We start from the raw sequence: 22,132 nt of genomic DNA on the forward strand, positions 1-22,132 counted from the left end.
ACACCCAGCCTGTCAGTGGAGCTCATTCTCTTTCTATAATAATGCTAACCGTTCTTTGGTTAGTTTTAGCTTTGCAAAGATACAAGTCCTCTCTGCTTCGCAATCCAATGCTGATTTTGTGACAAGTATTAAAATAATACCAGTTACAAAACGCACACAGAGAAAACCGAATGAAGACCAAAACTTAAATCTTCCTATAAACATAAATAAGCACTTGAGGGAAAATCCAGACAAAATCCTTTGAACAGGGGCACCTGGGTGACTCAGTGGGTTAAGCCTCTGCCTTCAGCTCAGGGCATGATCTCAGGGTCTTGGACTCGAGTTCCATATCAGGCTCTCTGCTCCGCAAGGAGCCTGCTTCCCCCTCTCTGCTTGCTGCTCTGCCAATTTGTGATACCTCTCTCTCTGTCAAATAAATAAATAAAATCTTAAAAAGAAAAAATCCTTCGAACAAAAAGAGTATAAAGAGATGGGGGGGGGGGATAAGAAACCAGAAACTGTTTCCCATGATCAAAGTGCATACATTTCCAGCACTCAACAGATTCCAGTCAACAAGCATGTATTAAGCAATTCTTTGCCCTCAAGAATACCCAATTCTACTACAGGATCCAAAATAAACCAACAAGTTAACTGTGACACAGAATTACCAACCTCCATGGGAGCCTGACAAAGAGACTGCGGACTTCCTGCTGGGTGAGGAGCAATCCAGCTAGAGCAGGAGGGGTTTTCTGGTGTGAGTGTAAACAAGAAAGTCAGAAACGGAGATTCATTTGTCTAGCAAGTGTGAAGTAATGAAACTATGTTTTAATAAGCTGCACGCACAAATTTTTTACTATCTATCAGGAACCTATTTTGTAGAAAATATTATGTTACGTGCTATAAGGAAACACAATATTTCTGACTCTCCTATGCTTTACGATCCTGTTGGGGCGCATTCTGAACATACTGTGTTGTGAATTCCCAAAGGCAACTGACGCGCCTTTTTTATCTTTGTATTCCCATCCGCTTGCACCGTGCTTGCAGTGTCAGTGGCACTAAATGAATGTCTGACAAACAAGTGAATCAGTAAAGGACTACAATACCAAGCAGAATATTACATGTGCCGCTGACAATCAGGACAGAGAAGTTTACCAGAGGGACAGAGCACCCACAATAGGGTACGCAAGGAAGAAGAAGGTGCGTGCTGTTTCCGTCACCTGGCTCTCATTCCCATATTCCTCCAGCAAACATCTTTTCTCCATTATCTGTCTCCCTGCTCCCTTGGAGCTAACTCCAGGGGTGGGCATGTGACCCAGGCTGAGCAAACTGAAATACCCCAACCCACTGTGCATAGGAATTGGTTAATAAAATGCATATCTGACCCAAGCCACACTTATTAATACAATCACGGCTAGGCTAATCTTTGGAATCTTGCTTAAGCAACCAAAAAGACAAATCATTTTTCATCCTGGATTTGATGCTGAGGGGATGAAAACAGAGCTTCTGACCACCGTGTCGCCACCGCACATGGGAGAGCCTGTTTGAGAATGGAAGCCACTCATGGAAAGAGAGCTAGCAATGGGGGGCGACTAATCCTAATGACATCACTGGAGCCCCTGCGTTTAGCATTGCTAAAAGGAGAACTTTTTCAGTTCATACCTAACAAATCTCCTTTTTTGCTTTATTCAATATTGGACTGGATTTTCTGTCATGTGAGACGCTAAGAGCTTTCACTTAAAGATGAACCCATCGATGAAGAAAGTGGCAGGTTTTCAATAGGGAGGGAAGATCCCAGGTGGACAGGACTATATAAGCAGTAAGATAGAGAAAAGACACAGAAGACCACTTCAGTTATAATGACTTTTTAAAAAAATCTATAGCTCAAGTTTAAGTTTAGATGAAGTCTGAGAGAATGTGTTGGGGTTAGCTGACTGAAGTGGAGAAAACAAATGGGACTTCTCACACCTCACTAAAAGGAGTGGCTGCTACCCAGCCCAGCAAACTGTTGCCATTTGGGAACTGACTCAGTCCAGCCACATCTCCCAGTTTTTCAGCAAAAATCTCAATCCAGACTTCAAAGGTGTTGGCAAAAGTTAATATGAAAAAATGAACTGACAGTGATATACGGTCTAAATACAGAAATCTAGGGACAGGATCCAGCAGTTGGTTCCTGACTTGGGAATCTATTCCAAAGGGCAAGAAATTAAACTCAAATCTATATAAGAGGATCTGACCCATGTAAAGGTTTTCTAAGAACACAAGTATATGTATATCCTAAGGAAAGCTCCTATGACAAAAGAATGGAAGAGAGAATTACAGATGCACAGAAGGAATGACGGACTGAACATTTATGAACCTGAGCTCCTAGCAAAGAAATAGCAGTTGAGTAGACGAAAATAATGAAAGAATCCATGCTCTCAAGGCAAGTGCCCAAGGTGCTATCCAGGCTCTCCTATTTTCCACCTCTGTAAAATACCACTAATAAAGTGTCTACTTTGTAGCATTCTGAAGAATAAATGAGTCGATACTCATTATGACTGGCAGAAGTCTAAGAAAGCTCCCAAGATTCCTGCCCCCTGGTGTACTCACTTCCATATAATGAATGGGTGCTGTTTTGAGCTCCTAAGTCTGTAGCAATTTGTTATCCAGCAATGGAAAATGAATACACTTATAAAAGCACTTAGAACACAGCTGACACAAAGACCTCAATGAATATTAGCTATTGTTTTTATAAGAGCACACTAAACTGTACCTGCTGATATATTTAAAATAAGATTCTGATTACAAAAATTGGCCCATATCGTATCTGTTGGCACACAAGATGAAAAGGTATATGATGCATCCTGGAATGGTTGATTTTATCAGTGAACTTGACTGGATTAGTAGAACATTAGCACTGGGTATGTCTGTGAAGGAATCTCCAGAAGAGATGGGCATTTCTGTCAGGAGACCAGATAAAGAAGATTGCCTTCACTAATCATCCAGGTCACTGAGGGCTTGAATAGGATAAAAAGGCAGAAGAAGGGTGAAATTGCTCTCATTGCGTGAGCTGAGATAGCCACCTTCTCCTGCCTTTGACATCTGAACTCCTGGTTCTCAGACCTCCAGACTCACCAGGACTTGCACTGTTAAGTCTCCCATCTTCATGCCTTTGGGCTTGGACTTATACCATCAGGTACCCTGTTCCTAAGGCCTTCACACCCAGCCTGAATTACACCACTGGCTTTCCAGGTTATCTGGCGTGCAGATGGCAGATGTGGGAATTCTCACCCTCTATAATTGCATGTGCCAATTCTTTTTCTTTTCTTTTTTTTAAGTTTTTTTGTTGTTGTTGTTGTTCATTTGACAGAGAGAGCACAAGCAGGGGGAGCAGCAACCAGGGGGAGAGGAAGCAGCAGGCTCCCAGCTGAGCAGACAGCCCGACATGGGGCTTGATCCCAGGACCCCAAGATCATGACTTCAGCTGAAGGCAGATGCTTAACCAACTGAACCACCCAGGTGCCCCAGCAAGTACCAATTCTTAAATAAATCTCTTTTATGTATCTAACTGTATATATACTCTATTGGTTCTGCTTCTCTGGAGAATTTTAATATACCTCCCAATGATGCAAGGAACCAGGCAAGATAATTTGTAACAGTATATTTTATAATGCATTTTATTGAGAGTGATTTTTGAAATAATTTTCTAGGAGGAAAACTAATTATTATGCTCATATACTACAGACCAGAATCCAGTTGGAAATAAGGATATGCAATGACAGTCTACTAACCTAAAAATAAACTACATCATAAAGTTATTTTCTTTTGTTTAAGATTTTATTTATTTATTTGACACAGAGAGAGAGAGTGCACAGAGGGGGGAGCAGCAGAGGGAGAGTAAGAAGCAGGCTCCCTCCTGAGCAGAGAGCCTGACAATGAAGTGGGGCTTGATCCCAGAACTTTGGGATCATGATCTGAGCTGAAGGCAGATGCTTAACCAACTGAGCCACACAGCCACCCCATAAAGTTATTTTTTCAAGTTTACTGGATCAACAATTACTTAGCACAGAATAAAACATAATAATTTCACTAGTAAATAAAATCCCATATCACATACATACTATTAAATAATGATACTGTACTTTATATGATACTAGTAAGTAAGAAAACAAGCCATAATTTTAAATATATTTGAATGAATTCCTATAGAGGACATGTACCAAAGAAATACTATAGTTAAAAATCTGAAGAAAGTAGGCAATAAAATACAATAAATTTGAGAAATTTCTATGGAGGTAACCACAGTTAGAAATATATTTCACTAAAAAAAGCCCCAGTTCAAATGTACAGAAGAGTAATGAATTTGAAACAATTCCACCAGAATATACAAACATGCCATGGAAACACATATTTCTCTGAATAAGAAAAAATGACCATCAAGAGAAAACAACTGAAAATATAAAAACAGATTCCACTGAATATTTAAGCGTGGAAAAAACAGTGAGAAAAAAGCTACATAAAGATTTTTTTATCCCCATCCTCAAAACCAAGTAAATCACAGCTCAAAGCCTGAGAGCCCCATGAAACTGGAATCGGAATATTCTCTTCATCCCCAGCATTCACCACGACAGTCACAGTCATCTCTACCTTGAAAATGCCTCTTTACAGAACGATCACCGAGACATCTCCAACAGTAAGCTTGAACTTAATCTACTGTCATTATCTCCCTTGCTCATGAGCCAGAAGCTTCGAACTAATAAATATATATCTGAAGTAATAGATGAATAGCCCTGATACCAATTTCTGTGGGGTGAGGCTTGGTTTCTTTAAAAACTACCAATGAGATAGGAGACTTTCATCTTCATGGAAAATCACTGTATTCCAGGACTCCATCACTTGGAGAAGTCCTGCCCAGAACCCGCAGGACCTCTGCTCCGTCTTGAATCCCTAACACAGACACAGAAGATAGGGGTACATGTTGGCACAATTATTTGGAGTAAGGAATGTGTGATTTTTATAAAACTGTAATCTACTGCCTGCAATTACTTCACTTCTCCTGAGGCTGCCTTCAGCTTCTATGAGACAATGCTCTAAATCTCTCAAAATAATTGCAGAATCCAAAGGAGTTCAGAGCTCATGTTTTTCAGGGGCACAGACTTCATTTAGTGAAGCATTGACTGAAGATTTTGTTTCACATTTAATTCTAAAATTTCATGAGAAGATACAGAATTGACTGAAGAAAAATGTTAAAGTTAAGCAACAATTTAATAGAATTCTAGAAAACCTGATTTCAGCACATGCCTCCACATAAGAGCTTCCTTGTTATCTTCAATGTAACACGAATCGTCCTTTTCACATAAAATATTATGGGTCATAGTAATTTCACAGCTTCATTACATTAGAGAAAATTTTTAATGGTCAAGTCAGATTGCTTCCATTTTATAATATGCAGATAAGGGCAACTTCCTCATAAAGATGTTAGGGAATGAATATTAAAGAGGGATGGATGATAAAGAAAATAAAACCATCTGAAAAAGATAATTTGAAATTAACAGCTAAGCTCCCTCAGTCATATGTAGAAGGAAAATTCCCACTGATGTTTGACTTCTCTTAATTACCACAGAATTTTAAATTAGAGAATCGAATATAAAAGAACTCAAAGCCCCTTTCTGTGAAAAGTACACATAGTTAGCTTGTCCTCTGATTTTTCAACTATTATCTTGTCTTAATAAATGAGTATAATATTTAACTGCCCAATCTCCTCTTGAATATGCTCCTGATACTTGGCAGCGGCATTCAATCAAGTTATTCCAGTCCTCGCTCCCTTCACAATGTGAAGAGAGAGGCTTGACAGGTGAATGGGGTAATCCCACCAGTGACTTGGGAAACCCTCTCTGTGGCATCTGCTTTCATCACAGATCAAAACGGAAGGGTAACACACATTTCCGAGTTGAGTTAAAAACATTCTGCAGGCTGTATCTGCCAAACTTCTACTTTGGGTATGCCATTATATTCCTTCAAAATATTTTTTTAAATACTAAAACAGAGACAGAAACATTACGTTATTTTAATGTTTATGAATTAAAATGATACTCTCGGGACCCAAGGTGAACCTTTCTGGCCATTCAAGCACCTCCCCTGTTCAAGGCAGCACAATTTGGTTTCCATCATCTACCTCATTTCCTGGTAAGAATTTCCACGGCATGGTGGAGACACTAACAGCTATGGCTTTTCAATGGATAATAACTTTATTTAGTGCCTTAGTACTTAAGAGATCATACAACATACAGAAAAACAAACCTACGCTTCCAACTTACTAAGATATAACAAATCTCCGAATAAAATTTGTGCCCCACTTTCCAGGTTAACATTGTTAAACTATGTTTTACAAAAAATGAAATGAGGCAAATGATTTTGCTTAAGGTAAGACCATTCTGACTTTCCTTCTTCCCATCCTGGATACTTTCATTACAAAACACAAAAAAGCTGTTAAGCTTGCAAAATTCTAAAACACCGTGACTCTACAGCTCCTCGTGAAATACTTCAAAACGTCTTGCTGATTTTCAGGCCAATAACCTAACATATCAATTCAGACAGAAGTAATTTTCAGTTCCAATATGGGGGAGGGAAGGCTATCCTAAGAGTAAAAAAGAATTGCTCAGCTTTTCATTAGAAGCAATACATTCTGAGAAACAACTTACCATTTTGGTAAAAATACTAAAAGCCTAATAAATCACTCACCTTCTACTTTGAAGTAAAAAACAATGAAAGTCTTCACACTTTTGGTCCACATGAAATATAAAATATAGCACCAGTAAATATCTCTTTGTTAAATTCACACTGAATTTATTCCCTTCTTAACATCTCTTAACTTCCACAGGTTGACCATCTCCTTTTTGAAATTCTCTTTTTTCATGGATCCCAAAAAGCCTGAGACCATCAGGGTTCCTGAAACATCTAAGGCTACTCTTTTTATTCATGTCTTTTTAAATGATCTTTCTCCATTTATTTTCCAAAACAGAAAGCAAATAAGAAGAAAAAAACACCACTAACAAAAGCCTTCAGTCAAATTTCCCACTTGAAAAAGCTGCAATCCTGAGTGAGGTGATTCCATCAGGATCAGGAAAGCAGGTGGCATGAGGAGGGCTCACGCAGAGAAGGGAGCCTTGAGACTCACTGGAGTAGCATCAGGTATAAGTTTCAAGAAAAATCTTCAATCAACTGCTCCTAACCAAAAATGGTCACATTCGTTAAGCATAGAACAACAGCAAAACTCTTGGATTGCTTCCTCCTTTGGCATCCAAAGTTAGAACAGTCTCATTTCTAGTCCTGAGGTCCCAAAGGCCTCCCTAAATTCTAGGAAGTCAGCACTGGTTCTTCCACCAACAATACCTATCACTGAAGGCCCAAATCAAATGATCTCTGCACATAAACCTCCATCTCAAGACTATCATCCGTTATCACAGTCTGCTGTAGAATATTCTAAGAATCTACAATGTACTGAGCTTGGCATAAAGGAAGACAAGAGGAGAAGGATGGCAGTCTTGGTTTCAAAAAACTTTCAATATAATTATATTTATTTACACATGTTGCTTTTATGTCTCCCACCAGATGGGACAGAAACGAAGTCTTACCTGTCCTTTTTCCAAAGAGTATTGTGGATAGACTCAACATAAGTTTGATGAACTGAAATTGATTCTTTCTCACCTAAAATATCCAAGTAAGAAGCCTAATACTTTGTATTGATCCTATTCCTCTACATTTTCAATATGTTCTAGAAATAAAGGGAGCTTAAAGTGACAAGTCAAACCAATTTTTCCCCGCTTCTTATTGCCAATATTAATATCACAGTGACACACAGGCTGGGAAAGAGTTCGGTCCCGGAAGAATGCACACCTAGCCAACTAGAATAGCAATATCACAAAACCGCCCATCAAACCAACAAACTCAAAACAACAATACCATATGACACGTGAAAGGAATGGTTCACATTTAAAATTTATGATATCACAAAGACATTCTAGAATTTTATGTTCAATGTACTGAATAAAAAGAAGCTGTTATTCAAAGGACGATTAAATGACTTCAATGTGTGAGAATTAATCACATTTTCTCATACTTAGGATTCTGCTGTCACTTAAATATAAAGACGGAAAGTACTGTAATGTCAACATTCTAACACAACGTCAAAATAAGCCCCCTAACTACTATTCACCTAGAAAAATGCAAAATTACGTATTTGCATAAAATTTTAAAAGCTTAATTACACTTAAGAGTTTTTAAAGCATTTATTCTATATTAATATAATTAACAGAACATCAGAGTTGTTTCTATTTTTGAGTTGTTTAAAATATTTAGTGTTACCAAGAGCGTAGGCCAATATATAGTGTGAGCAAGTATGTTGGCCCACACTCTTCTCACAAGCTCTCCACAGTAGGCCCAAATTCCAGCAAAACAATGCATTTATTAAAACATGTCAGGACGCCTGGGTGGCTCAGTCAGTAAAGCATCTGCCTTCAGCTCAGGTCATGATCCCAGGGTCCCAGGGTTGAGCCCCATGTCAGGCTCTCTGCTTGGGGGTAAGTCTGCCTTTCCCTCGCCCTCTGACCCTCCCCCTGCTCTTTCTCTCTCTCAAATAAATAAAATGAAAGAAAGAAAGGCAGGTAGCTGGATCGATGGATGTCACATTATGACATGAATGGAAAATATATGCAGATAAAAACTAAGAACAGGTGCTTGGATTGTTATATTCCTCCAGGCAAGTGCCAGGATAGTGAACTGGCCAGTTTAACATGAAAGGAAACAGAAAAGCTCCAATGTATCAAATACAGTGGAACTGATGCAAGTGGCAGCCTAGAGAAATGTGGCAGGAAGGGTGCATACCACTCTTATTCCCTCCCTCAGCCAGCGGAGGGTCTCCGGAGGCAGCTACCTCTCATGTTCCGTGTACACTGTGGTCAATCAAAACCTGAAGTTATTGGGCTTTGAAATCTCACTCAGAAAAGACCAAGCTGGACTATGGAGGAGGTATTTCACAGAGAAATACTCTCAGGAACATTAATCAGGTTTTGGAAAAGGGAAAGCCACTTGCTGACTAGCTTCACAGCCAAAGGCTTTCAGAGCCAAATCCATAGCACTCTTCCCATGAATTACAATTTAGCAAGGCAGAGCCTACCTCATTCTAGAAATATAAGTGCAAACAAGCCCCAAGAATTTGTTGTCTATCAAAGAAACAAATGGTCCCTGCAGAAGGGGGAGAAAAAAAAAAAGCAGATTTAACTAATCGTAAATGTACTCTGCTTTAGGAACTCTAGACATGACATGCAGGAATCCAGGTTTTTAAAAACAGAGCAAAGAGCTTACCAAAATAAACCTTCCTTCACAAAAGAATCACAATAGAACTCCGTGAATCCCCAATTTTCCTACTTCATATAACTTAATATCTTATTTATAGAAATTAAATTTACAAGCAAGATTTTCAGGAAAAAATACACCACACAATATACCATTTAATCATATGTTTATCATTTGGCTATAAACACAATTACAATTTATCACTTGGCAGCTTTTTCAGACCTTTTTCAAAAACCTCTTTGATTCTCCAAAAAGGACCAGAATGGTAGGAGACAAAACTACCTAAAAAGACGAAAGCCATGAACAGACTGGGAGGAAGGACTCCAAAACGTCTGGATGTGAAATGCTGCCATTCGTCCTTGGCAGCCGATGGCTTCTGAGGGGTTGAATGAAGCCTCTGGCTCTTCCCTTCTGTGATAAGCTGGCCAACTCACCAGCACCTGGCTAGAGGGACGGAATTACAACAAGTGCCTGCTCTTGATTTTTTTTATCCACTTATATTTTATGCTTGTACCTTCCCATTCCGGCTACAACGAGACGTATCTCAGAGAGTTGAGAAAGACTTATCAGAAAAGGGGAAATTTGACATGAATCTTGAAGAATCAAAAAAATAGTAATAAAAAGTGCCAGAAAGAAGGGGGCTGAAACTCTACATGCAGAGGTCAAAATTAGGGATCTTGACTATTGGGGAAATGACAAATGGCAAAGCTTCCGAGTACCCTGAATCCACCTCAACTAACGCTGATGACTTCTCGGAAACATGTGGGTGATCACACTCACAGAGACGCTACATTATTCTATAACTAAAAACATGAAGGCGGGCGCCTGGGTGACTCAATCATTAGGTGTCTGCCTTTTCTGGGATCCAGCCCCACATCTGGCTTCCTGTCCTTCTCTCCCTCCCACTCCCCTGGCTTGTGTCCCCTCTCTCGCTGTATCTCTCTCCGTCAAATAATCTTTAAAAAAATTTTTTTAATAAAATTAAAAAAGAAAAAAGAAAGAAAACATGAAGGTGTTTTCAAAAGGACTTTTTGGTGCCAAAATAAGGGGCGCCTGGGTGGCTGAGTTGGTGCAAAGCAGCTGCCTTTGGCTCATAATCTCAGAGTCCCAGGATCTAGACCCATTCTGGCTTCCCCCCTCGGTGGGGAGTCAGCTTCTCCATCTTCCTCTGCTCTTCCACCCCCTCCTACTACATACGTGCTCACTCACTCAAATAAATAAAAATCTGGAAAAAAAAAAATCATCCAAGTCTAAACATTCCTTGCCATGTGGAAAATACTCTGCTACTCCAATAATCTAAAAGGTAATTATCTTTAAAACTAAAATCTTTCTTCCATAAAATGCAAAAGATTTTGCAAGATTCTCTTGGTTGACTTTGAAGAGGTAAGATGTCACAAAGATCAACCAAATCTCACAATACAGAGGAAATATTTTCAGCTCAAAAAAGTTATCATTATAGCATGAGTGCTCTAAAGAAAAGCTAGAAGCCTGACTGCCAACCATTAGCAACACACATGGATATCTTCCAGGAATGGGTTTCCAAAATCTGATCATCTCCCTGTAATTATCTAATATCAAATCCAGCAGTGTTGACAAAGCAGAAGCCCACTCTACTACTGCTGATGATCGTTACTTGAAGCTAAAGCTTCTTTATCAAATTAGAACAACTTACAAGTAGATACTCACTACCTCAGAAGCCAAAGGAACACAATGACCTCCATCCGCTTGCTTACACATGTGTACACGTACACACACACACAGGCCATAACCGGGCCTTGCTGACTTGTCACTGGCTCTCATGGCCTCTCCTTGTGAGTTCTCATACACACGGGCAGCTTTACACATCGGCTAAAACATACCCTGGCCTGTCAAAAATAATTCCCTATCCAGAGAATGTACTTGTCCCGCCTACCTTCATTTGTTACTATCACAGCAACATGCTACTGTTAAGATCTAGCAGTTTAAAGAAACATATTGACAATGCAACAACATAAAGGAGTAAAAGGTACATTGAGAGAATCCATGCAAATTCCTGGTCACTCTGCAAGGTGCTAGGAAAATGGTTACACCTCTCAAGTTACCGGTAGCCAGCTCTGGGACTACTGTAGGATGAGGTTTGCAGAGTTCTCAAATGCAGAGGATTAAGAGGATTCAAATGATCAGATCTGCTTTCCAAAAAATACACACACACACACATATTTTAAGTGACAAATATCCAAATCTCACAATATAAAGGAAATATTTTCAGTTCAAAAAAGTTATCTTTATAGCAATCATCACTGATGACTGAGAGATTAAGAGGCAAAGAGATTAGTTAGAGCCACTTAGGTAAGATAGAAAGGGCCTGACATGGGTCAGTGGCAACAAATATAAAAAGAAAAGAACACAGATAAGAGATCTTGCAAAAGCAGCAGGGCATCTGAAGGAAGGAAAGAGGGAAGAACCAGAGGGCCCGCTGAGGTTTTGGGCATGGATGACTTAGGAGACCACCACACCAAGAGAAAAGACAGAAAAAGTAAAGATAAGAAAAAGTAAAGATAAGCAGCTGTCTTATTGAGGACAAGATAGAGTTTAAGTATAGTTCATGATGAATCTGAAGTTAAAACAGATCATGGAAGGGAATATTTTTATTAATAAGTAGAAAATATAAGACTGGACACCAGAAGAAATAGCAAGGCTGGAACTGAGGCTTGGGGGATTTTCAGCACATAGGCAGCCACGTTGAGCAGGGGCCGTGGAGTACTGCCATTCAGTGAGTAAAAAGAGAATAAGCAAATAAGTTTTTAAACAAAATGGTAAGAAATGTAGGAGAATCAGAGGAAGGTCATGCCAGAGGCCAAGTAAAATATTTCTAAACATTAGACAATATCACACCTTTAGATCTCCACATTAGAGGTTTTCGCTGATACTGTTCTCAGAATCTTGAACAAATGGAACACAAGAAAACCCAAAGTCCCCAACTATTACAAAAAACTTCTGAGGCACCAAAATAACATTCCTTATCAACTTCTGCTCTAAACCTAAAATGTTGTTGTGAAGCATGAATAAGGCCCCAGGACACCAGCCAGCAAGTTGCATGGGCTCCTCAAATGATGACGTGGCTCTGCCATTTCAATAAACTGCTGCCAGCTGAAGAGGGAAAGCCGAAGAGGGTAAGAAAGTGCCGTGAAGGTATTTTTCATCCTGATCCTAATTCAGCTGATCCCAGGTAAACAGGTCTGCACAGTGAGTGCCTTAGAAAAATTTTCCTATAAACATCGAAACTAAAAACAAATTATTTTTTTCTTTAAAGATTTCCTGATGTTTAGAGAGAGGAATAAGTGCTAGCAAGATGGGCAGACGGAAAGGAGAGTCTCAAGCGGACCCCACACTGAGCCCGGAGCCGGGGGTGGGGCTCAGTTTCCCAGCCCTGAGATCACTGCCTCACCGAAACCAAGACTGGGACGTTTGATCGACTATGCCACCCAGGCCACCCAAACCCAAATTATTAATTGAAACTTGAAATAGGGCCCACAAGTGCCAAGCCCAGTCAAACACAGTTCCGACGCTTTTCTTTTATTTGACAAGTATTTGTCCAAAAGTGGTATTTGTAAATTACTTGCCTATCCCATTAATATCAGATATAAGTTTTAAGGTCACATAAATACTCCTCAAAGAAAAAGAAGTACCCAAGAAGGTCGAAGAGGATTTTCTTCTATATTGCGCATATATTCTAGTACATTATAAAATATTCTAATCTGTAAATGCAAATATTTATAGAATCATAAAAAAAAAACCCACCTCTAATAATGGCTTAAAAATGAGACAGATCCAGGCTAACTGCTCTTGAATAATTAATGTTTTAATATTCAGTACTTCAAGGTTATGGAATCTAGATTTCACAAAGTAGCTTAACTCCATGCAAATTCCGTTCCAATCACGTTCATTGTCACCTAGAGTTGTGGCAGCATCAGTTCGGAAACACTTGCTATGAAAAACCCGCCCTCCTCCCACACACCCTGCCGGCACTTCCTCAGATTTAAATATATGAGGGAGAGAGGTGTGTAAGACAGGATGTATCACCTGTATGAAAATAGCAGGAATCCTAATTAAATAACTCAGAGCTTTGCCTATAGCACCACTTTAGTACTGGTGATAGAAATCTTATCAAATATTCTCATTTTGCTCACACTGGATTTCGCTCCTAAGGCGTTATTATAATAGTTCGTGATTAGAGCTCTAACACGGAACTCACATAACCCAGAATGCAGTATGTGAAATAAGGGGCAAATCTGAAATTAAGAGAGCCAGGTTAAAGCTCTGGCTTTTTTTGTTTTTAAAACAATGTGACCTTAAGCATTCCTCATCTACAAAAGGAATAAAAATGATATTGAATGACTCAGAGGGCTGTTTATAAGAGCTATATGTGATTGTAGTTGTTAAACTACTCTGTAGAGTTAAAAAAAAAAGTTAACTGAAAAAAAAAAGGAAGAAAGAAATGAAATCAGGGTAGTGCAGCACCAGGCAACTCATGATAGATCTCTTCACAGTCTCTTGATGTGCTGATATAAGACAGAGACCAGGGTCTTACATTCTCTTTTTAACTATTTATTTATTTCGGGGACATCTGGGGGTCTCCGTCGGTTAAGGGTTTGCCTTCGGCTCAGGTCATAATCCCAGGGTCTTGGGACGGAGCTCCCTGCTCAGTGGGGAGTCTGCATCTCCCTCTGCCGTTGCTCCCCCCACTTGTGCTCTCTCGCCCACTCACTCTCTCTCTAATAAGTAACTAAAATTTTTAAAAATATTATTTATTTATTTATTTGTTTGTCAGAGAGAGAGAGAGAGAGAAAGCACAAGCAGGCAGAGTGGCAGGCAGAGGCAGAGGGAGAAGCAGGCTCCCTGCTAAGCAAGGAGCTGGATGTGGGACTTGATCCCAGGACCCTGGGATCAAGACCTGAGCTGAAGGCAGCCGCTTAACCAACGGAGCACCCAGCTGCCCCTCTCTTTCTTTTATTTATTTATTTTTTAATTCTCAGAGAATTTTCTCGTCGCATATATTCTGTTTCCTTCTGAATGCAAAAATTCTTCTGGCTTACAAAGAATAATTCAAGAGTTGGCAAACAATGGTCCATGGCCCAAGTCTGGCCTTCTACCTGTTTCTGCACAGCCTACAAGCTCAGAGTGTTTGACTACATTTTTATTTTTTTTTAATTATTTTTTTAAGATATTTATTTATTTATTTGACAGAGATCACAAGTAGGCAGAGAGGCAGGAAGAGAGAGAGGAGGAAGCAGGCTCCCTGCTGAGCAGAGAGCCCGATGCGGGACTCGATCCCAGGACCCTGGTATCATGACCTGAGCCGAAGGCAGAGGCTTTAACCCACTGAGCCATCCAGGCATCCCTAACTACATTTTTAAATGTTTAGGGGGAAAAAAAAAATTGGGGGGGATAAGTTAAAGTATATGAAAATCAATGTTCAGTGGCCAAAAACAAAGTTTTATTAGAACACAGCACCCCCATTCACTTACATGTGGCCCAGGCAGGCTCTCAGCCACCAACAACAGAGTTAAGAAGTTGCGGTCTCAGCACACACTACAAACTGCCACGATACAGTAAAACTTCACTTTAGCCTCGTGGCCTATGACATCATATTGACCATCCGGACTTTTATAGGAATGGTATGCTGAACTCTGCAATAACTAACATGATGATTCATCCTTTCCTGAAGAACTGAGGATAATGGCAGCCTCTCTGATTCTGACCTAACAGCAGTCTTCTTTTCACCTAGTCTTACATGTTTGTAGCAATATATTATTTTTTAGAGATATTTATTTAAATATGCTTCATTTAAAAAAATGGACAGTTTTCATGCAGTCCTTTATTCAGTCATCAATTAAATACCTACTGCATACCATGAAGGTAGGCAGCAACTAAAAATAAAATTTAATTCCTGGCTCTAAGAAAGCCACACTTGCAGCAGGGAGGGGGAGGCCTGAATGACTCGGTCAGGTAAGCGTCTGCCTTTGGCTCAAGTCATGATCTCAGGGTTCTGGAATTGAGCCTTGTATCAGGGATCCCTGTCCAGGGGAGAGCCTGCTTCTCCCTCTCCCCTGCCACTCCCCCCTGCTTGTGCGCTCTCTCTCTCTTTCTCCATCTGTCAAATAAATAGGTAAAATCTTTAAAAAAAAAAAAATGAACAAAATAAATTTAAAAAAAATAAAAAGTCATACTCGGGTAGGCAGACACAGCACTCCAGTTCTTGCCACTGAAGGGAAGGCCACAGCAAGGAAACAACCTCTGCCATTTCACAGTGACATATTGTCATTTAAAAAATATAGCCTCATTCTGAATTAACGGCAAGTTGTACACTCAAATAGAGAAGGCAACAAGGCTTGGCAAACACGTTTATCCATCAATAGTTTTAATTACAGCATTAGCCTTTCATAAGCAATTAACCTTGACCAACACAGGTATGAATAAAAATGCTGATTAAGAATTTACTAATTATCCTTCCCAACTTCAGAAGTTAGCTAGCATCTGGTCTTTATAATAAACATACACCAACTCATCATAGGTTATTTACACTTAAATGAAGATAAATATTAACTGAATGGCTAAAAACGAAGAACATGAAACACACATTAAAAACACAATGACTTGTTTTGTTTTGAAAGCCCAAGTGTCCTACAAATGTCACTTTATTTGGAAGAATGTTTTTGAGAATAATGGTCTCTTGAACCAACGCAGAGATTCAATTTATTGTAATAAAGAGAAAACCATATAAATCATAAGTGCGTCAGCATTTTATAATTACAATGCTGGGATCTGCGCACAGTTAAGCATCTTGGCTGTTTGCCTGCTTTCCTTAAAACCAGACGAGAGGCGACATTCCCACAACGAAGTCTTCTAGCAGCTGTGCTGAGCAGAAACGAGGGATGTCCTATCTAGCAGCTACCTCCAAGCAAACAGATACAAGCACCCCAGTGATCAAGAGGTTAGCAAGATACAAGCACCCCAGTGATCAGAGGTTAGCAATCCTTATTCGTCTACTTGCTTTTAGTAGTAAATATTTAATGGCATATTTTTCCTTAATGGAACCCAGGCAACATCTGATCAGTCACTGGGATCATTAAGTAATGCAGTCGAAGTTATCATAGTGCCATTTCCCATCAACTTTGTAATTAGATAATTCATCACTTTATTAATTCAAAAGATTGCTTTCTTTACAGTGGGGAAACCCAACTGAGCTGATCAACAAAAAGACTCTAAAACATGATCCTGCATGAACTTGAAACCCTCGAGAAGCAAACATACACACTCTTGATTTTTGAAACCAAAAGAAGTAATATTCTTCCCACAAATTAGCCTACCAGCAACAGTGAGGTAATAAAAGCACCCTGCACATCTAGAAATAAGAAGGCTAACAAACTGAAAATTTTAAATTAAAAACTGAATATATCAAGAACAAGTTTGTTCCCACCTTCTACTCAGGCACAATGCTCTTCAGTGAATTAAAAAGGACCCCAAAAAAGGGTTATTTAGTAATTTTTCCTTCTTGCTGATTTTACACGCTTTACTGAAATTATGAGGTTATGGCAGAATATCACACAGATTTGTAACACTCACATCACACAGCAGCCAAACCAAGCATGCAGTCTCAAATATAATACTATCATTACTATTTTCTTGTGTATTATTTCTAACATATCTCAATCAAAAGTATTAAATTACTATTTCTTTTCCTATCATGAATTAGCAAGATTCTTGGGTGAACACATTTTCCACTGCTCCTCCAATAAAAAAGAATTCTATCCCAGTAATAAACAATTTGATCAGGAGCAAAATGAATGTAAATTTTAAATAGCAGCTTACAAAAAAAAAAAAACCTTCTTAACTAAACTTATTTTCAAGTCTGTACAACCACCGTGTATACTGAAAAAACAGCTGCAATTAATAACATTAAAATTTAGAGTTTAGAAAGGCAGGCTCTGAAGGTCGCATATGTGCCCTAAAGAATAAAATAACATGCTACCAGAATAATTATTTTGTTTGAAAGGAAAACAGAGAGAATATCTTCTAAAACAGATGTGGAATTTCCAATCAATAAATTCTGTGGCAGTTGTACAATATTACAGAGTTCAAAAGTACTTTTCAGAAAGCTCTGGAAACACAAAGACACATTTTGTAGTCAGGAAGGCAACTTCCAATTTAATGTCTGTTTTTGAAACATTATATGCAATTAGTTCATTTTCTATTTTATTACACTGATCTTACCACATCTCTCATCGGTTTACCAAATGCATTTTTTTTAAAGATTTTATTTATTTGTCAGAGAGAGTGAGCACAGGCAGACAGAGTGGCAGGCAGAGGCAGAGGGAGAAGCAGGCTCCCTGCTGAGCAAGGAGCCCGATGTGGGACTCGATCCCAGGATGCTGGTCTGGGATCACGACCTGAACTGAAGGCAGCTGCTTAACCAACTGAGCTACCCAGGCGTCCCACCAAATGCATTTTTAGAAAAGGAAGTTCTAAGTCCAGAAAAAAATAATTAAGTTCTTTTTTCTCAAACTCTGTGCAATAATCTCTTAAAAAATAAATAAATAAATAAATAATCTATTCTTTGCATAGGAAATAAACTCAAATCCAGGTCTACTGACATTAAATTTAGGCATTAATAACTATTATGCATAACAATCAACATACAAGGGCGCCTGGGTGGCTCAGTGGGTTAAGCCGCTGCCTTCAGCTCAGGTCATGATCTCAGGGTCCTGGGATCGAGCCCCACGTCGGGTGCTACACTCAGTGGGGAGCCTGCTTCCCCCGCTCTCTCTGCCTGCCTCTCTGCCCACTTGTGATCTCTCTCTCATTCTCTGTCAAATAAATAAAATCTTTTTAAAAAATACAAAGAGAGAGAGAAAGAAAGAGGGAAATCAAGAAAAGACTCTCAGCTTCAGAGAACACACAGTGTTCTGATGAGTGTCATGATGAGCGCCAGATGAAGTATGGAAGTGTTGAATCACTAAATTGTACAACTAAAACTAATACCATGCTGCATGTTAACATTAAAAAAAAAAAAAAAAGATGAAGCAGAAAAAGAAAAAAGACAAAAGCCTAGCAGGAATTAATCAGGAGCTCAGGTTAAAAACCTTCTCATTCTCCACTGAGCCCTTTTGATTCAAGGCAAGGCCAAGTTTAACAAATATATGCATATTCCCAAGTAAGACTTTTGATTTGCTGAGGTTTTTGCCTTAGTGGAAAATTTTCTGATTTATAATCAGCCACACATTTCTATAACCTGTATCAAGGATGCTTTGCACATGGTAGGCCTACAAAAAATATATATATAAAAGGTCTGCTTGGGGCGCCTGGGTGGCTCAGTGGGTTAAGCCTCTGCCTTCAGCTTAGGTCATGATCCCAGGGTCCTGGAATCGAGCCCCGCATCAGGCTCTCTGCTCAGCGGGGAGCCTGCTTCCCTTCCTTTCTCTGCCTGCCTCTCTGCCTACTTGTGATCTCTGTCAAATAAATAAATAAAATCTTAAAAAAAAAAAGTCTGCTTAATTGAATAAGTGAATTCACTAACTCCTCAGGTAGCCAAGAGGCTTCATAATAAAGGATTAATTGTAAGGAATGTTTGGAAATCTCCATTTTAAATAAAGAACATGTGTTTGAAATCTAAGTATTAAAAATATCAAATAAAAAACAAGTTCAAAAATTATTGAAACCAGGTGACAGAGACATGTAGATTCATCGTATTAATCTCTCTACTTTCAACTCAAAAAAATTAGGATATAAACAAATATAAAAAAGTTCTCAGAACTCCTTCTGCCTTAAGTGACAATGAGATGAGCTAAGATATAAGCTTAGAAGGTCTAAAACCTGCGCAGAACCAGAATGACTACAAAAGAAGGGGACCAAAAGCAAAATAGAAAACCGGATTTTCTTTATTGGGACAAGGCAAAGCCAGCTCTCTTCCGCATAAACTGGAAGCCAGTGCATGTGGCTGAGAACGGCAGGGCAGCCTGAAACTATGCCACACACTCTGTACGGCTGGACACACTGTGGGGTCCCCTCCTCTTTGGTTAATTCTAAGCCATGAAGACAGGGAGAGAGGCGTATGTTGGTATAAGATCCTCTAACGGTCTCCAGCCACTTCCAATGCGTCCGTCATGGCCGGCACCGCGTACACTTGCCATGGCAGCAGCCATCCCTGAGGCTGGCATGACACCAATTAACTTCAATATTAGACTAGTCGACTTTTTGATATTTTATTTATTTGTTTATTTGTTTGAGAGAGACACAGAGAGAGAAAGTGGCAGAGGGAGAGGAGAAGCAGACTCCCCAATAAGAAGGGAGCCCGATGCAGGGCTCGATCCTAGGACCCTGAGATCATGACCTGAGCAGGTGGCAGACACAACTGAATGAACCACCCAGGCGCCTCTAGACTATTCTATTAACAACAACAACAACAAAAATGACGACAAAGAAGAAGAAGGAGGGGAGAAAAAGAGGAGGAGGAAAGTGATCCCTTTTAAGGACATATGTATAAGCAGAAAACTAACAATGTATAAAATCTTAGTAAAACTTCTGCAAGGAAGTACAGGAGCCATAGGGTAATGTTACTTTAATCTACATTGTAAGGCAGAAATCACAAATCTGAGCCCACTTCCCCCCAAAATCTCAAATATGTCTTTGTTTTGTGACAATAACAAATACAACTAAGTGTGGAGAAGGGAGAGCGTATGATTAAAACTTCGTCTACGTATTTATAATGACAGAACTTTCCCCTATACAGCATGGAAAGAATTTCACTGTAAGAGACATGAAATGAAAAATTTTAAAAAGAAATATGAGAAATGAAAAAGTAATTCACATGTTATATTGAACAATAAAGTATTTTTAAATATTCTCCATAAATAGTAGTAACACCAGTAATTACCACTTGAACAGTTGCTAACAACAAAAACAACGGTCACAGAAAAGCCACAGACTTAACACCACGAATGAAGATACAGTCAACACAAGGCATATTTTTATCTTACAGGAGGCATTACTCTGTAGAGTGTCTAACAACAAAAGCACCAGTGTGTATTGTACACACAGTACTCCTAAAGACTATGATTTTCAGAAGGATGTGAAATAAACAAAAGAGACACTTCTCTTATGTATTATAAGTAAACACTGTATTTTGAAATCAGTTTTAAACTGGAGACAACCAGAATGTAATGTTAAGGTGATACTACCAGAAAATCATAAAAACATACCCTGAAGTATAAAACTACAAATCAAGAATACATCTCGAGCAATCACACAAATCACCTTTGAACTCTTAGAAAACAGGTAGATTACAAAACATACTTTAAAAATATTCATGGAATAATATGTTAGTAGATGTGCACTTATGAAATGTAATAGCACTGGTAAAAATCACCGTCGAATGTTAAATTTTACTTATTATTAAAATGTGATCAATATTGAAGGGAACCAAAATACACAATATGGGAAAGCCAGGACAGCAAACACCCAGCAGTGGGGAGGTATCTGATCCTTTGTCCTTATCCCAGCACAGAGAGCAAGAATCAGCTGGTGCATGCTTTCTCCCCGGTCCCAAACAAGCCATCAGAATAATTTACAAACAGAACATGTCACGTGACGACTACCAAGAGACCCCACACAAAAATACTAAATTAAACCTATTTTCTATACCTAACATAGGATTTTACTGACCTGGAACATTTAGATGGATTTTCAATAATTTTTAAATCAGAAACGGTTATATTTTCATATTATTTAGTAATCACATAATCAAGAAATGGATTCCAATATATTTTTCACTTCAAAAACCAAGATCCATCACTGAAAGAACATTGAAATGGCAACCTTAACAATCCATTCGTAAGAAACAAGAGAACAGGCTGTTTCCTCTGGAGAAAAGCAAGCACAATCGTGAGAGTATGAAAGGGTGCTTTGCATACCGACAATGAACATAAGCGGGCCATGAGTAAGAGAATCGATAAAACAGAAGAAGTAGTAATACTCCTTTCAACATAAGCAGTACATTCTCTCTTTCCCTCACTGTTAATGTAGAAGAGTGATTTAAGGTATGAAGGGTCCTGAATTTTCATGGATCAACAACAAAATAAGAAGTAAAGGGTTGCATTAACATTTCCTTGCATTAACAAGGAAATCAAACACTTAACACTTACTTTTGCAAAAGCTTCGAAAATGTCAAAGGAAGGTGGCAGCTGAGAAGCGTCCTGGATTTCTTCTCTCATGAAATGTTGAAATGTCATTACGAGTTGCCTAAGGCCCTCTTTCTTATCTTCAGTCAGTTTGTTAATATCTTTTTAAAAGAGAGAATAAATAGCACAATCACATAGTGAATTTTTAATAGACAATTTTCAGGTGTTCGATGTTAGCTGTTAAACCAGATTTATCCTTCCTGGATTCCATTCTGACAGAGAGCAAATACGTTCCTTTTTATTTTTTCACAACTACAAATTACAATAGCTACATTATCAAATTGTGCCAAATTCCATCTACTATGTAAGATCAAATTCTTTTAAAACAAAATGAATACATATACAGATGAAAAACACTACAACTAAAATCAGGCAAGATGTGTGTTACAGGTCCTCTATATCCCCCTGGACACACGCTCAACCCACCACAACCACATCAACTCAGTGAATTTAAGCACCTCTTCCCATGAAACAATTTTCAACCAGGTATGACCAACTGATAAACAGTATATCTCAAAGGAAAAAACAAAAATAAAAGGAAAAAAAAAGTCAAAACTTTACAGCCAGAGTCTAACCGATGAAATGTGTCATTTAAAAAGTACATC

At 38.9% G+C, this 22,132-nt stretch overlaps 1 protein-coding gene across 2 annotated transcripts in view; it reads right to left on the reverse strand.

The window, feature by feature from the left end:
- The window catches only part of SMYD3 (SET and MYND domain containing 3), a 779,235-nt gene that overhangs the window by 566,768 nt on the left and 190,335 nt on the right, over window positions 1–22,132 (reverse strand). For both annotated transcript variants that reach the window (XM_045084747.1, XM_004756807.3), the window contains exon 5: window positions 21,492–21,628. In XM_045084747.1, coding sequence (XP_044940682.1) covers window positions 21,492–21,628 — 137 coding nt within the window. The remainder of the gene's footprint in view (window positions 1–21,491; window positions 21,629–22,132) is intronic.

Source organism: Mustela putorius, unplaced genomic scaffold (assembly GCF_011764305.1).
Source record: "Mustela putorius furo isolate JIRA1106 unplaced genomic scaffold, ASM1176430v1.1 tig00000785_pilon_pilon_pilon, whole genome shotgun sequence".
Lineage (NCBI taxonomy): Eukaryota > Metazoa > Chordata > Mammalia > Carnivora > Mustelidae > Mustela > Mustela putorius.